The sequence below is a fragment of the Tympanuchus pallidicinctus genome, unplaced genomic scaffold (genome assembly GCF_026119805.1).
Source record: "Tympanuchus pallidicinctus isolate F22 unplaced genomic scaffold, pur_lepc_1.0 scaffold6, whole genome shotgun sequence".
NCBI lineage: Eukaryota > Metazoa > Chordata > Aves > Galliformes > Phasianidae > Tympanuchus > Tympanuchus pallidicinctus.
This window is the reverse complement of record NW_026294780.1, coordinates 21551917-21569760: the sequence shown is the minus strand read 5'-3', so window position 1 is coordinate 21569760 and position 17844 is coordinate 21551917. Positions and strand designations below refer to the sequence as shown.

The window sequence follows — 17844 nt, the reverse complement described above, 5'->3', positions numbered from 1 at the left end:
TTAATTGGCAGACTGGAATTACTTGTTTTACAGCTGTTAGTTTCAGATTCATCTGAGAATCTGCAGTAACTTCTGTATTGTGGAGAGCTCAAACTGCAGAAACCTACTTACTTTTAGATTTGTATATATATATATATTGTCTCCTAACATACTTGATTTATGTATACAGGTACAAGCACATCTTCATTGGCATGTATCTGTAGAAATCCATGCGGAAAAAAGTTCTGTAGACTGGTGTGCTGTTGATTTAACTCATGATGTTAAAATTCTTAAAACTATCAAAATACAAGGAATCAGGGTCTGGAAAAAGGGAAATGTTCTCTCTGGCTACGTTTCTTAAGGTAAGCAGATTTATTTTTAATTGTTGAGGATTTTACGTGAAACATCCAGGGAATTTTGCAAAAGGGGTAAGAAAACGTCTTGGAATAAATTCTTTCTCTTGACAAGGAAACTTCGAGTTAGGACAGATTTACTGCAGGCAGGCAAAATTTGCAAGCTACATTACAAAATAATGTTTAGTAATAGATACATATGAATCAGTAAACAGTGTAATAAATTAAACTGCTATTTATAGTACTTCATTTCATAGTGCCCAGAACTATTTTACTGTGTCGTTTGGCAAGATTCTTATCACATTTTTTTTCTGTAAGCCTAAAGTAAAGAATATTTTTTTTCTGACTTTCTAATTTTGTCATCGTTTTCTGTAGTATCTTTACCATTTCAATGGCTTTTCTTTTTGAAATAATATGAAACGTGTCACAAACACCATCAAAAAAGGAGGAGAGGGCAAAAAGCACGTAATGCCTATGAAGATAACAAACGTGGTTTCAAACTGAAGGCTCCTTTTGATGATTAGGAAATGTTATCATGGATAGGTGTCTTTTGTGTTTCGGTGGTCTTGGCATTTAACATGTAAAGCTGGAAGCCCATTTATCTTTTTGTAACGTTCAATGGGAATTAAGGTAGTCATAAAAACAGTCTTTGAGAAAGCATTTTTTCTTTGTATTTGTTCTTATTATACAGAACATTTCTGCATCTTGGTTGAATGTGTTTGGCTTTGGTGTGAAGGTCAGGCAAAAATCCTAGAAAAATGCAGTGTTTTCCTGAAGATACAATTAAAAAGCAGGAACCCTTCTGAGCTTTTGTCTTCTCCTGTACTGATCCAGTGCCCATTTATTTATTTACTTTACAGTTTTAGGGGTACTGGGCAATCTCTAGTACAGTTTAAGGAAATGAGATCTATTAGTCAGCTTGAGGTACACTTTTCAATTCTTACTTTCTGTTCCTCACTTTATTATGTTTTCACTTCACACCATCTTTTTCATCGTCAGCCTGCGACAGCTCTAACCAGAAATGTGAGAGTTAACTTGTAAATGTGAAAGCAATTCAGATGTGCTGTTGAGTACTGCCTCTGTTTTTCCCTTTCTGAATAAAGCTGGAGGTAGAAAAATGCGAGGTAAAAATCTATGCAGGTCATTTACATACCATTCATCTGGAGACTTTCTAAATGTTTAACAAGTTAATTATACTGTTACTCAAAGTATACATATTAATCTAAACAGAAACCTGCGTGTGCTTGCCATGTAAGCTAAGATAAAATATAAAAACTGTTTATCACTGTGGCGTGTGAGTCTGCGTGGTCAGTGGTGTGGAGCTGAGCTGCATTAAACATTTAAAGTCTATGTATTTCCTGGCTCCGTGTGACTGCAGTATCCATCCTTGGGAAAACCGAGCTATTTACTCTGGCCTCAGTCCCAGAAGCTCGTAAAGATGGATACCACCAGGGTAGGTTTTTTTTAAGCCCTGATTTATGTTATCTGGGACTGATAAGTATGTATTGGTTGCGTCTGTGGAGCAAGGACTGAATCTTGCCAGTAGTGACATTCTAGGTCTGATGGTATTTGACTATTCCAGTGTCTTTCATGGGGCTGCCGGTGATCTCAGCTGGGTTCTACCTTCTGGAGTTGATGCTGCTTGGCATCCATCGTATCGGAGCCTAAGCTGGCAAAGTCATTTAAGCAGGATGATGTACCTTGTTCCTAAAGCATGTTCTACAGATGCATGTAATTGATCTTGCAAAAATTTGTTCCCTAGGAAGTCTTGAAAAGTCAAATCTTCCTGTGTTACATCTGAGTATATTTCTTTTAAGCTCCGCTGTGATGTTTGCCCTAGAATACATACTTCACTGCACTGATATAGAGGAACAGGCAGTAGTTCTCATTTTCACATGGCCCTCATCCTTTTCATTAGGAAAGATCAGTGCTGCTCAAAGCTTTACAGCAGCACTGAGAAAATTAGATTTTTCTGTTCCAGGAATGAGAGGCAGCAATGTTCTGCTTCTCTGATGTGAAGGGGACAGGTGGGGGAAGAGGCTGCCCTAAAAGGTGAGAGATACACGGCTCCTGCAGGGGACAACTGCCCTATTGCACATCCCAGGGTGGCAGCAGCAAAAATTTCTGTGTTTTTCAGGGCTCTAGTTGAGGTAATGGCATTTTAGACTTTTTATTCTGCTGATATAAAATCTGGTAGGTATATACTGAGATGGAATTTGCTGAATACTGATACAGAGTTGAATAGAATAAAGACCATGCTGTCTGTTTTGGGACTGTGTTTGTCAGTAGGTTAGATCCAGCTTTTGAAGCTTTTGGAAGGATTTGTGGATTTCTGAGCTTGATTTTTTTGTAATTACACAGAAAGGTTCTGCATTGCTGTTTAAGCATTGCAGGACAGTTTTTTCTTGTTCTTTTTCCTTTCATAAAGAAGCAATTTTCATGTTGGGTCACTAAAATCCACAGGGTGAAAAGCCTGTGGGGAAGATATGTTCTTCTTCCCTTCAGATTTCATTAGAATCACGTCGTTCTGCTGCATTTGACAAATAGCCCTTTCTTGTTGCGGGCCATGTGGCTGCACACCATCTGGGTTGTTGCATGCTGAAACACAGGCACTGCAAAGTAATGAGAATGGCAAGTGGTACCTTCACTCAGTTTGGGCAGAGAGGAGCCTAATGAGGTTCAGCAAGGGAAAGGTAGAGTCCTGCACCTGGGCAGGAGTAACTGCATGCATCAGTACTCATTAGTGGCTGACCTGCTGCAGAGGAGACCTGGGTGTTCTGGTGGGCAACAGGTTTGTCACGAGCCATCCATGTGCCTTTGTGGCCAAGGAGGTCAATGGTATCCTGGAGTGCATTAAAAAAGAGCGTGGCCAGCAGGTCAAGGAAGGTGATCGTCCCCCTTTACTCTGCCCTGGTGAGGCCACATCTGCAGTACTGTGTCTAGTTCTGACCTCTATTCAAAAAGACAGGGAACTTGTTCTGGAAATAGTCCTGTGGAGGCCTACAAAGATCATAGAATCACAAGGTTGGAAAGGACCTACAAGATCATCTGGTCCTTCCCCTCATCACCATTGCCACCACAAGCACTAAACCACATCCTGCAGCTCCTCACCCAGACGCCTCTTGAACACTGCCAGGGACGGCAACTCCACCACCTCCTTGGGCAGCCACTGCAGTGCCTGACCACTCTCTGAGAGAAAAAGTTCTTCCTTATGTCCAACCTAAACCTCCTCTGGTACAACTTGTGGCCATTTCCCCAGGTCCTGTTTGTTGCCTGGGAGAAGAGACCAAATCCCTTTTCATCACAACCTCCCTTCAGGCAGTTATAGAGTGCAGTGAGGTCTCCCCTGAGCCTCCTCCAGACTGAACAACCCCAGCTCCTTCAGTGTCCTCACCTCACAAGTTTCATTGCCCTTCTCTGGATGCCGTTGGATGCCATTGGCCCTCTTGGCCACCTGGGCACATTGTCGGCTCGTGTTCAGCCGAGCATTAACCAGCACCCCTAGGTTCCTTTCCTCTTCACATCATCACGTCATCCAGCCACTCATCCCCAAGCCTGTAGCACTACATGGGGTTGTTATGCCCAAAGTGCAGGATCCGGCACGTTGAATCTGTTGAATCTTGGTCTTGTTGAACTTTATCCCATTCACTTCAGCCCAGTGATCCAGCTTATCCAGATCCCTCTGAAGGGCCTCCCTACCCTCAGGCAGGTCGACACCACCTCTCTATTTGGTGTCATCTGCAAACTTACTGAGGGTGCGCTCAAGCCCCTCATCTAAGTCATCAGTAAAGATATTAAACAAGATGGGCCCCAGTGCCGACCCCTGGGGGACACAACTTGTAATGGGTTGCCAGCTGGACTTAACTCCATTAACCACTACCCGTTGGACATGGCCCTCTAGCCAGTTCCTTACCCAAAGAAGGGTAGACCTGTCCAGGCCACGGACAGCCAGTTTCCCCAGGAGAATACTGTGAGAGATCGTGTCAAAGGCTTTGTTGAAGTCTGGGTAGACTATATTGATAGTCTTTCCCTCGTCTACCAGTCTGGTCACCCAGTTATGGAAGGAGATGAGGTTGATCAAGCGTAACCTGCCTTTCATGAACCCATGCTGGCTGGGCCTGATGCCCTGGATGCCACACATGTGCTGTGTGATCTCTCCCAGGATGATTTGCTCCCTAACTTTCCCTGGTACTGAGGTCAGGCTGACAGGCTGTAGTTCCCTAGAAGCTCCTTACAGCCCTTCTTGTAGGTAGGAGTCACATTGCAAGTGTCCAATCCTCTAGGACCTCTTGAGATACCAGGAGTGCTAGTAGATGGCAGAGAGCAGCTTGGTGATGAGGGGCCTGGAACTTCTGTAAGAGGAAAGACTGAGCAACCTGGGACTATTGGTAAGAGGATGGTGGTGCCCAGCAACAAGACAAGAGGCACTGAGCACAAACTGAAATGCAAGAAGTTGCATCTGAACACGAGGAAAAACTTCTTTACTGTGTAAGTGGCAGAACACCGGAACAGGCTGCCCAGGGAGGTTGTGTATTCTCCTCTGGAGATATTCAGAACCCAATGGTTTTGGGTGACCATGAGTGGCCACCTGCCCAACATACTCTAGGGATCCTGTTTTAACAGTAGGACTGAGCTAGAAGGTCTCCAGAAGTCCCTTCCAACCCCTGTGATTCTGTGACCTCCTGGTGCAGGATGGGCAGCAGTAAACACAGTCTTGAGCCAGGAAGCTTGTCTGTGCCCAGCAGACATAGGTTTGCCCAGGACCTGGAGTGAGGTAGGAAGCTCTGGAAGCTTTAGGGTTTGTGTGGCGTTACCAAAAATTGGGGCCATAGAGCCTCTGAATGGAGATCAGCAGGGGCTGATGTGGAACCCCATAACTTCTGCTAAGGTCTGCTGTGTCTGAGATGGCACTATCCAACACTGTCTGTCTGTCATCATCTTGCTATATGGAGAATATAACACGCAGACATCTACTATGGCAGGACTGGTACTGAAATGGAGCTAATAAACCCATACTGCAGCAAGTCGTCTGCTCAGTATCCATGGATTGGATATGAATCCAGTCTGCATTCATCTTGATGATGAGTAATGGCTGACCTTTGTATTCTGAATGAAAAATCATATAATGTGTGTGTATGTGTATATATATATATATGCATATATGTATATGTATGTTTTGAATTCATGTAAATTTTAAAAGGCACGCTGAATTTACGCATACTTTATATATTTGCTTTGTAGATTTGACTACTCAAAAATGAGGTAATAAAGGATGTATTTTATAAAAAAGCCAACCTTATTTTTGCCCTTTGAGGAAGAATTTGACAAGGCAACATGAGGATTTTGCAGAAACTTTGTTCTTTTACACAACTTAATGTTATAAAGTTGTCACTGGATGAACATGGATTATAAGATACATAAGACTATTGACTGTAGGATTTCAATCTCTTTTGAAGTGGTGAAGGTAGGCAGTGAACAAGGCAAACACAAGCTGTAAAGGCAGGAAAAACCAATACAGAAAAGTGATTCTGTCCTGTGTAGTAGCTCCTAGATGATGCTGTGTAAGTAAATTCAATTATTTTTTTTTTTATATCTATCTTGTCAGCTCATCAATTCATCTTTGTGTCCTCCACTACAAAATTTCTATCTCCACCCCTTCACTTCTCAGATGCTGAGCACTCATAGCAAATAGTGCCTCAAGTCCTTAGTTAGTTGCCCTCCTTTTCTAGGGTTCTTAAATCCTAATAATTTACCCTAATATTTTAGTGGAGCTGTCTGTAAATCTGCAACAAGTGTGTGGGCTTTTTTTCCTCTTGTCTGTCAGTAAATCGGAGCAATTGTGCAGAATGAGAAGTGGTGTTGTTTTAACTGTGGCTCATCCACTTTGCAGAATGCTTCTCAAGTGACTGCTTTGAATTTCTTCCTTATTCTCACTTGTAAAATTGAGACAATGGAGAATATCTAGAAGAAGTAGAAGAAAGTTTATGCTTTGGGGCCCTGAGATACCACAACATACAGTGAAGCTGATCCTGCTTCCACTGAAGGATTTAATACTGTACAGCGAATAAAATAAGATTCATGCACCTGGATAATAAAGATTAAGAAGTACTCAATTGTTGAACACCATCCATGTAATTAAAGACTATGCTATCACGTGTTCAAATGCGGGAGGACAGATTTTCAAGATGCTTTTGTGTGTTTTGTTACTTAATGGCAACTTAGCTCTCCTAATAGTTCCAAAGGTATCATTGTGCTGAAGTGTGTATCTAGAGAGTAAGAAATGGACTGCATCTGTTCAGGTGGTAAACGAGGGTAGGATAAATGGTGAGAAAGTGAGGGGGTTCCTCTACAGTTAAGGACCGTGGCCTTAGACTCTAGATTTGAGTGGTGCACTCAGAGTTGGCAGAGAGTCATAAGAAAGCTTAAAATTTTACTTGCATCCTATGACGTGCTTGGATCAATTTTGGATACTGACTGGTGTGAGAATTTACTGTCCTCATACCCTTTGACTTGGAGCCCACAAGCCTTGTGTCAACAGGAGCACAGAGGTTCTGTTTCCGTGCAGAGACTTGACAGCTTAATTCCTTCATCTCTGGTGGGTTAGCACAAGCTGCAGGGGAACCTGCACCAGCTCCACTCTGCTGCCCTACCTGGAAAGCAGGAAGAAAGAGGTAAATAGTTGATGTATAGGTGTCATGTGTAACATCATGAACTGCTGCAGGTAGTAGCAGTGAGTGTTGTCTGTCTGCAGCTTGGTCTTGCTCAAATCCTTTGACTGATTTGAGTGCTACTGACCTAACACAAAGTAGAAAGTTGGGTTTGTATTAAGAGAGAGCCATCTTGTTTCTCTTGGATCTTAATTTAGTTTAAAAGTTAAGAACTGTAATCAGTTTTTCTCTCAGTCCTTGTTGCTTTTTTGAGAAAAGCAGTGTTGAGAGTGTTTTGGAAATCGGCCCAGTGTTGTCTTCTCTGTTATGTCAAATATGTAAATTTAAAACCTGACTAAACATTTGCTTAGCTCCGTGAAGAAGGGTTTTATGCACGTGAGGATGGAGGAGAAAAAATAGTAAAAAAAACAGGCATGTTAATCAGAAGGAAAAGGCAAGGATCCTTTCACAGGGATGTGCAAAGTAATAAACTCCTAAGAACTGTGGTAGTATTGCCTGGTATTTCTTTTTCTTTTCAGCATGTATAACTGGTGTAACAGTATGAATACTGAAAGAAAAAAGTTGTATCTTCTGTATTGGCTAATGCATGTTTTTATATATCACTACTTGTGTGTGTAGAAAGTACTTGAAGTGGGCTGCCTGAAATTTCACATGAATTTTACTGGCAGTTTAGTTTTCTCCCATTTATTGCTCATCTGAGAGTTCTGTATGTATTAGCCAATGGTAGATGTACCTTTGAAAGGGAGAATGATGCATCTCCCTTATTGCAAGCAAGAAATGCAGTATGCTGCCTGTTCACGGAGAAGGAAGATGTAATGTTGGAGAGAGACTTGAACTTCACTCTTTTTCTTGTGCTCTGAGATGAACAACATGGAAAATATGATTATAGTACCTGTTTTTGCAGTGTGGAAGCGCTCCAGGCAGGTTTCGTGGTGGAAGGTAAACTTCACCTAAACTTCAAGAAAACTCTGGGAGAAAAGATGTGCGATAAATCACTAGAATGATTTATTATTCTAATATGTGAGGCATTTTCTTCAGTGTAAAAATTTCGTTGCCCAAATGTCTTTCATGTTGGGTACTGTTTGCAAATAGATGCTTACACATTTGAATATGTTCTTCTCTGAAATATAACTATCACTGTGGATTTTTTGTTTTTGTTTTTTAACTGCAGGTATGAGAAGGTGCCTGTAATTCTGGTTGGTAATAAAGTGGACCTGGAAAGTGAGAGAGAAGTGTCATCGAATGAAGGTAGAGCCTTAGCTGAAGAGTGGGGCTGCCCTTTTATGGAGACCTCTGCTAAAAGTAAAACGATGGTGGATGAGCTCTTCGCAGAAATTGTTAGACAAATGAACTATGCAGCACAGCCAGACAAAGATGATCCATGCTGTTCTGCATGTAATATACAATAGCATTAAAAATGACCTAACCTGGACTTAAATTTGAAGAAATTTTGTAAGGTGGTAAAACTGTCTACTTCACTTCCTGGTTTGTGGGTCACTTGAAATACATCTGTAGTGAAGTAGCAACATTAACTCAGAGCTGAGCATTGAAAGTCAATCACTGACTCTGAATATAATTGGGTTCAATGACCACATCTCACCCGTTTTTCCCTTTGAGTACCTGCAATGTTACGGCATAGCCAGTCGATCTACAGGGTCGTTCCATTTGAGCGTACGTGTTATCATGTCCAACAGCAATGACAGCAACTTTCTGCAAAGAAGTTGGAAAGCCTTGGAGGTGGGGAACTAGAGCGGTGAAGAGGATGTCCTCGAAGACCATTTGCAACTAGCATAAGTGCAAAAGGAGAGCTAAGTCTGTGAGCATTTAATTGCTGTGCTTTGGGACGTGCGCTATCACTTGTGGCCAAGTTTGTTCAACTGTGTTGATTTCACCTGAACTTCTGACAGTGTTAGAGGAAGAGGTTACCAGAGACCTATATTGTTTGGATTTTTTTCAAAATTGATGCTATTATTTCTACACTTTATCCCACATCTTGAAATAGAGTACATTGCATCAGTGAGTGAAGTGAGAGGCAAGATCTGCAAACAGGTGACAGGTGAAGAAACAGTATGGCATTGGAATGTTTTCAATCTTTCGTTTTGCTGCTCAAAAATGGAGGATCACTTCAGGTTTTGGTCTGCAAAAAGCCAAACAAACCCTCTGTTTACAAAGCAGGAAGCATCTTTATTTATCACTTTACTGAACCAGGAGGAAGCAACTGTGATGAAAAAATTGCTGAGCCTTATTAACAAGGAACACTTTAATAGATTAACTAGTACCATCTTGTAAGGAAAATTAAGCCATGTTGCATCCATATGTTCCCTTCTGCAGAAACCTCATGGGACAGTATGAACATCCTGCATCTTTAAGTTTGTTAAAGACAACAGTTTTTTCTTGCCTTTAAGGGCTACGTTCTCTGGTGGGATCCCTAACTAACCTTTGAAAATCAAGTTTGCTATTTCATAGCTTTAATGACGAAAACTTAAATTGGATAACCATGTAAAATCATTTGGTTCAGAGCTGAAATAGTTACAGTTATGATTCCTTAAGTGAGTGTGGAAATGGCTCTTTAATTGCCTGAGACACACCATTCAAAGATTGCCCCAATTATTTGAGTGTTAAATGGTGGGAGCAAATATTTTATTTTGAAAGGATGCTCGAGCTCTGGCTTGCTAGTTTCATAGCAGTGAAGTATTTATCATTTGCATGACTAATGGCACAAAAATACCTATTCTGAAGTCTTACAATCAAAGTATAGAGAAGTTTTCAATCACAATGTTTAGATTTTACATGCTGGAGAGACCGTCTTGAGCTGGATCTCTTATAGGTAAAATTGGCCATAAAAATACAGAGTCACTGAGCCTGTGGTCTAAATAACACCATGCGTTCATTAGTTTTTCAATCTTGTGCAGTAACAGTGTAGTTCCTTGTGTTTAAATGAGTGAAAACAGGGGTGCTGGGCTGTGTGTGTATGTTGAGTGTGTATGTGTGTGTGTATATGACCCTTAGAAATGCTGTAATTGGAGTTAGGTTCGAGAGTTTTGCCTTCATCTGCAGAACTGCCTAAAAATGCTCTCATCTTCTACAAAGGAAACTTTGTACAGCACACTTGCAGATTTTCATATGCATTCTTAACGTTTAAATTGTAGTTCAGTGGATGGTAAGCTAAGGAAATCATATTAATCGAAGAGAATGGACCGTCTCTGCCCTTAATTTTTCAAAACCTTTCTACAACCAATGGATCGAAGGGCATTAGATGTCAGGAAACATCATGCCTTACTCGAACGTTAACATAGCCCTTCTTCCCATCTACCTTTTGGAACTTTTGTTACTGTACTTAGTTCTCCTTGAGATATTCACACCGTTTATTTCTGGCATCTGAATGCCCACTTTGGGTGCTCTGAATTGCCCTCCTAGAGGCACCTACCTCTTTCCATTGACTATATAGCAAAGCTTAGGCTTTTTATCTTCGGTCCTCTGAGTCACTTCTATGCCTAAACTAGATGGTATGAATGTTCTCTTCCCCCCTCCCCCCCCCCTCCATCTGCCCGTTTCAGCCACCATGCTTAAGCAAGGTTTCAGATACTGAATTGGTGATAGTGTAATTTTTCAGATATCCAGTTATTAAGCAGCACAGCCTATCTGTAAAATAGCTTTTCAGTGTGAGATCCACTGCATAAGCACTCAAAAAAGGATTAAAAGCCCCATAAAACTTAGAAGTGCGTGTTATGCAACGCTATTTACAGAGGTGTTAAAATCTTACCTCGTTCATCGGCCAAGAAAATGGCATGAAGCACAATGTGAATGGCCTAACATGGAGTTGATAATATAAAACAGATAAACAGATGAGCTTCTAATATAAGAAAAATGGCAAGTGGAATTCCTAACAGAAGATACTAATGAAAATACACCCTGGTCTTACTTTGACATTACACTTTCACAATTTCTGAAACTCAGATTTGTGTATGCTGTCATGCAATACTGCAGGGCAGGGGGGGAAGGAGAGAGGGGGAGCATAACTGTTGTTTTTTTCTTATAATTCTGAGGAAGTAGTTATGCACTATTTGTATTTCCACTAATGTGAAGATAGTGGAGCTTGAATCAATGACAGTTGCACTTGACAGAGATTTTTTCCCAAATCCAGGGGTAGCAGGAAGGTGGGTGAGTGAGCCACAACAGCACTTCTGTGGCCTCCCTTCTGTGGGAGTCATGCTTGTTGTTTAATTTGTACCCTGAAAGGATTACCAATTACAATCTTTGAAAATTTCTTATAACATGCCTTAAAATATTATGATTTGTTCCAAAGACCCGCTTTTTCCTTTGGCTGTTCTTGTAGAGCTTTGTCCTTTTCTACAAAAACAGCATTTCTCCTTTTTTCTTTTTATTGTGCTTTTTTTTTTTTTTTTTTTTTAATGTTGCAACTTTTATTCTTTTAAGCTATGATAGTGATAGCAACTGTTTCCTCTTTCCCTTAAAAGTGCACACAAGAACTGGTCCAAACAAACGGAATCAAATCAAGAGTATTACACATAGTTGCTTTTTTACTGTTGTTTTTGTTCTCCCTCAGCCCCTTCAGAGCATCAAAAGGACTCGGTGACTTTTTCTGTTCTGGTTCTAGCCTCTCCCTAACCCCAGTGCTACAGTTGCCATTACTTTTCTGTGGGAAAACTACTGGTATATTTGCTTTCCTGTATAGAATGTTGCCTAAAGATGTCAGCCATTTGGTTGGGGGGGTTTGTGCATGTTTGTTTTTTACTTTGATTTTTATTTTCGTTTTTGCCAGTGTGCCGTCAAAGCACTGGTTAGGCTTTAATTGTGAAACTCCGCAACAAAAGCCAATGTTTGACAACTGCAGGAGGCTTTTATCTGCATTGTTGTGCATCTGTTGATTCTTGATCAGGGTTTGAAGAAAGACTGAAGTGGGTGCTGGAACCAGGCTTAACGCTGTTGATTTGGAGTTTCCCAGAGGTGAATTAATGTATTTCACAGATAACTGTTGAGCTCTAATACAACTGGCAACTTAAAAAACGAGGCAACGGTTTGTTTTGTAACAATGTCAGTTGTTAAAACCTTGATGTTTCAAATAAAACAAGAATTGTACATAGAACTCAATGCAAACTCAGCAGTTGTATTTGGAGTTAAATTATTTTAACAAATAAATTTATTTAATGAAAACTCCCCTGTGTTGTCCATTTCGATTTGGTCCCCCAGAGTTCACCCAAAGCTTACCGGAGCAACGCAGTAATTTTGAACATGCTGTCTATTCTGCTGGGATTCAGCTGAGCATTTCTTGCCAACGTGCTGCTCTTGTACAAATTAAATAGCAATAAGAAAGAAGTGAGCATAGTTTCATTTTAACAGATGGGTGCGCACGTCAATTTAAGTTATATGCTTGACAAAGAACCACAACAAAGGTTTTGTTTTCCTACTTTCTCAGATGGGTTTATGTGACAACTGTCAGTAAGACTTGGTATTGTTTAAGCTGTGCATCTCGCCATGGCAAAAGAATGTTTACCATAAAACAGTAAAATGATGCATGACCTTGGTCAGTAGATGATGACTAATATCCAGTGCTCTTTTTATAGCAGTGAGGATGTAAAGGGTTAAAAGGGGATTGTTTGTTATATCAGCTGTTTAACTGATGAGCGTTTTCGCAGGCTTTCATCATGGCACAAAAGGAGTTAGTGATGGAAAGAACTTCAAATACAATTAGCGTTGAAGAGATTTATAATTGAACAGTTGAGCTATTGCTAACAGGATTATTCTAGCTAATTGGCAGTGATCAGCAGTTTAGTCATGCCAGTATCACTGAAATACGCTGTTTTCAGTATTGGCTGGTGCTTGGTGGTCTCTTGGTTCCATGTTGCGCATGCCATAAGGAACCTGACTTCTGAGGCTGGGACATCTTAAAAGGTCTTAATTCTATGGATAGTATAGAATAGTGTTAATCTTACGCTTTTGATTTGCTGGTGCATTCTGTGGAATGGTTCTAGTGGAGCTTGTGTGGGTGGACTCTTGCAGTCCCATTAACATAAAGGTCTTTGTGCCCAGGAAGATGAGTAGACAGGGGCAACGGGAATTCATTGGGCTCTTCTAAAAAGCTCCAAAAGACAGTCTGCAAAATATGCACTTCACAAATACTCAGTAACTAGAAATCTGGGTGTCTCACTCTTAACAAATGCATTCCTTGAGCCCTTTAATTATAGTAATTATTATTTTTTTAGTTACTGCAGGAAGCTAGTTGGCTCTGAGAAAGCTTCTTAAAGTATTTTAAGTGGAAATGAATGTCTCATTATCTGCCCCTGATTAATATCTGTCTTACAGGTTGTAGATGTAATACTGTCTATCTTCTCACACTGGAGGTATTAGTTTAACATAGTGCTATATGCACAGTACTTCTCTGCTAACTTAGTGCTACATAAAGAATTGGATGGGTGATCACACTCAGAGTTTCAGTTCATGGCTTGATGTCCAGGTGGAAGCCAATGACAAGTGATGTCCCTCAAGGACTGGCAATGGGACTGGTATTTAACAACTTTGTTGGCAACAAGAGTGGTGGGATTGAATGCAGCCTCAGCAAATGTACAAATGATACTAAGGTATGTGATGTGGTTGATGTGATGAAGAGGCCGTGACAGTCCTGAGAGTTGGGCCCATGTGAAGTGCACAAAGTTCAATGAAGTCTTGCACATAGATCTGGGCAATAAGTACAGCTGGGTGGAGAGCGGATTGAGGGCAGCCCTGAGGAGAAGAACTTGGGGGTCCTGATGGATGAAAAACTTAACATGAGCCAGCAGTGTGCTCTTGCAGCTCGGAAAGCAAATGGAATCCTGGACTCCATCAGAAGAGGAGTGACCAGCAGGGACAGGGAGGTGATCATCCCTCTGTGCTCTTGTGAAGCCCCATCTGGAGTACTGTGTCCAGGCCTGGAGCCCCCAGTACAAGAAAGACAGAGAGCTGTTGGAGAGGGTCCAGAGGAGAGCCACAAAGATGATCAGGGGACTGGAGCACCTCCCCTATGAGGACAGGCTGAGGCAACTGGGCTTGTTCAGCCTGGAGAAAAGAAAGCTGCAGGGTGACCTCATTGCAGCCTTTCAGTACCTAAAGGGAGCCTACAAACAGGAGGGGAATCAACTCTTTGAAAGGGTTGATAACAGCAGGACAAGGGGAAATGGTTTTATGTTGAGGGAGGGAAGATTCAGGTTGGATGTCAGGGGGAAGTTCTTCACAGAGAGAGTGGTGAGGTGCTGGAACAGGCTGCCCAGAGAAGTTGTGGATGCCCTGTCCCTGGAGGTGTTCAAGGCCAGGTTGGATGGGGCCCTGGGCAGCCTGGTCTAGTATTAAATGGGGAGGTTGGTGGCCCTGCATGTGGCAGGGGGTTGGAGATTCATGATCCTTGAGGTCCCTTCCAACCTGGGCCATTCTGTGTGACTTAGATGGTCTTGGTGGATGAGAGACTCAGTATGAGCTAGCAGTGTGCAATTGCAGGCCAGAAAGCCAACTACACCTTCGACTGTAGTTAAATAAAATTGTGACCAGTAGGGTGAGGGCTGTGGTTGTCCCATATTCCATCATTATGAGGCCCCATCTGGAATACTGTGTCCAGACCTGATGTTCTCGCCACAAGAAAGATGTGGAGCTGTTGAAGCAGACCTGGAGGAAGCCATGAGGATGATGAGGGGGCTAAAGCACCTTCCTTATGAGGAAAGCCTGAGAGAGTGGGGGTTGTTCAGCCTGGAGAAGAACATGCTAAGGGGGCAGACCTCATTGTAGCCTTTTAGTACCTAAAGGGGCCTACAGGAAAGCTGGAGTGAGACTCTTATCGGAAAGTATAGTGATAGGACAAATGATAATATTTTAAACTAAAAGAGAAGAGATTTAGATTAGATATTAGGAGGAAACTTTTTTACTTGGACAGTGGTAGAGTAGTAGGGCACTGGCACAGGCTGCCCCAGAGAAGCTGTGGCTGCCATATCCCTGGAGGCATTCAGAGAGAGGTTTTTTTGGGTTCCTGGGCATCCTGATCCAGTGGGTGGCAAGCTGCCCACATTAGAACTGAATGAGCTTTAAGATCCCTTCCAACTCAAACCATTCAATGATTCTATACTATGATCTCATTTTTTGTTTGTTTTTTGTTTGTTTGTTTGTTTTGTTTTTGTTTTTTGGCTCCAGCTCCTCCATAATGTTCATAATAGAATCATATAATGGCCTGAGTTGGAAGGACCTTAAAGATCACATGATCTTTTAACATTTTTATGTGGCACTTCTGCTTGAGATGTGACCATAAAAGCCCTATATTATGTGGGGTACCTCACATGATTCAGAGTTGTATCTGTGCAAACCTAACTAGACTTAGTGCCTATTTGCCTAGTGACACCAACAGAGCATGGAAGCACGAGCAGGTGTTCTTTGAGCTCTGAAGCCCAGAACAGGCAGAGCCCACACTGATTTCAGACAGGAGGTTGCATTCAGAAGCTGGATTGCAAGTGGGTGGCAGGGAAAAGATATTCCTGCAAACCAGGCACCAGGTAGTACTGCAATCACTAACAGCAAATCTTCATCCTACTCTGGTAGAAACAATTTCTCTGTAGACTTTCAAGCATGTTTTGGTTTGACTTGAATGTGAAACAGTTTGGGTATCAGTGAGAATTTATTTCCAAGTTTTCACGGTATGATGCCCACGTTTGAAGGCAGCTGGATAACATGCCTGCCTACTCTTCTAAGGAGTGGAAGCAAGGTCGGGCAGCCACAGAAGAACCTCACTGAAGGATGGAGAGGTGAGGTGGGCTGTTGACAAGAGTGGAGATGCATCTTGCTAGAGGTAAAAACTCAAAACTGAAAGATTGCCCAGGAAAAATTATGAAAGTAGATTAAGAACGTTATGTAGAATGAGAGTACAACCTTTATCACAGACCAAGACTTGGTATTCCTACACTAAGACATGTATTAACTTCAAGAGTAGTAGTAGAGAACTGGATCATAAAAGGAGACTTCTATGCAAAATTTCTTCTAGAAGAAAGAAATATAAAGCTGCCTCTTGAGACACTGATGGGAAAGATTCTAAATATTCGGATTTTTACTTCTTTTACAGTCCATACACAGTTTAATAACCAAAAGCCCAATGTTACCCACAAGTAGTTGAGATGTAATTTTATCTTTCCAGCTGTACAACACAGTTTAGAAAAACAAAACTCTTTCGTCCTGCAGCTAAGAATATACGCTAGATTGATGAAAAGCATAACACGAGCCAGCAGTGTGTGCTTAAACCCAGCAGGCCAATGGTATCCTCAGTTCCATCAGAAGGGTGGACAGCGGGGGAAGAGAGGTGACTGCCTCCCTCTATTCTGCCCTTGTGAGTTCCCAGCTGGAGTATTGTGTCCAAGTATGGGGTCCCTAACACAGAAAGATGTGGAGCTGTTGGAGAGGGTCCAGAAGAGGGCCACAGAGATAACCCAAGGGCTGAAGCATTTCTCCTATGACAATAGGCTGAAGGAACAGGGCTTGTTCAGCCTGGAAAAGAGAAGGCTGCAGGGAAACCTTCCAATATTTAAAGGGAATTTATATACATGAGGGAAATCAACTTTTAACACGGGCAGATAGTGACAAGGAAGAATGCTTTTAAACTAAAGGAAGATAGTAGATTTAGATTAGATGTCAGGGAAATGTTTTACTGAGAGAGTAGTGAGGTGCTGGAACAGGCTGTCGAGAGATGTTGTGGATTCCCTGTCCCTGGAGGTATTTATTGCCAGGTTGGATGGGGCCCTGGGCAACCTGGTCTACTACTTGATAGCAACCCTGCCTGTGGCAGGGAGGTTGGAACTTGATGATCCTTCAGATCCCTTCCAACCTAAATCATTCTATGATTCTAGGTTACTGCTTTTGGGCTTACTCCCTATGCTTCTTTTTACTGCTCAACCTCTGTTCTTGCAGATGAAATAGATAATAGAACAGAATACAGGCCAACTGATGCTTTGAAGTATGAGAAAATGTTCACTTTGTTGTTGCTCCCCAAACTAACAGGGCTCCTGTTTTCTCAAGGTTATCTTTACTGTGGGTGGTTTGTTGGTTTTTGTTTTGTGTCTTTAAATATAAAGTAAAATAGTTCATCTCATGATAAAGCAAAGGAAAATGCATCGTTCTGCATGTGTGAAATTCTTGAGAACGATCTGTTAAGATTTGGCACCTTTTTGGTTTCAGCCATATGGAAATTGCCCTAAAGAATGCTGTCTCAGGACTTATGTCTTAACATAGCCATGTTACAAACCTCTGGAAAAAAAGTGGTTAAAGTATAAAACAGGATTGAGCTGGCATCCAAATTCTTCAGCTGCTACATGCTATGCTTTTGGCCCTTTGTAGTTCATATTTAGTAACTTCTGGGAACAAGACACCTTGCACAGTGCATGACAGTGTTCATCCTGGAATGGAAACTGCTGAGCAAAACAATTTTTTCACTCTCTTTCAGGGCTTTGAACAAGTCATGTAGAAAGTCTTCGCTGCGCCCTCACTGTTCCTGCTGCTGGTAGCATAATGCTGATCTTCCTTGAAGGAAGAGGGAAGAATGAGAAGAGATTGAAGGCAAGGTGCAGGCAGCCTCATACTAGCTGGGATGAAGAATTTGCAGAGAAGCTGCTGGGGAGAGCAATATATATTTGTATACAGTGGGTGGGAGCTGAGAAATAGAGTGGGAAAGAGTAGGATGAGATTGTTCAGCAGTGAGGATTCCCAACCACGCATCTTAATGTTATCTTGCTCAAGAAGCAGAAATTAGATTTGCTGGCACTGAAGTCCTCAGGAAGGGATTCAGAGCAGGACTTCACCAACACCAGCAGTAGGGGACTGGGCTG

The 17844-nt window shown here is 41.8% G+C and overlaps 1 protein-coding gene and 1 long non-coding RNA gene across 2 annotated transcripts in view; one reads left to right on the top strand and one right to left on the bottom strand.

Annotated features, from left to right (window-relative positions):
• Positions 1-12175, top strand: part of RAP2A (RAP2A, member of RAS oncogene family) — a 33312-nt gene extending 21137 nt beyond the window's left edge. Inside the window, exon 2 of the mRNA XM_052664494.1 lies at positions 8172-12175. Coding sequence (XP_052520454.1) covers positions 8172-8409 — 238 coding nt within the window. The 3' untranslated portion in view covers positions 8410-12175. The remainder of the gene's footprint in view (positions 1-8171) is intronic.
• The window catches only part of LOC128071612 (uncharacterized), a 679004-nt gene that overhangs the window by 107968 nt on the left and 553192 nt on the right, over positions 1-17844 (bottom strand). The window lies entirely within an intron of this gene.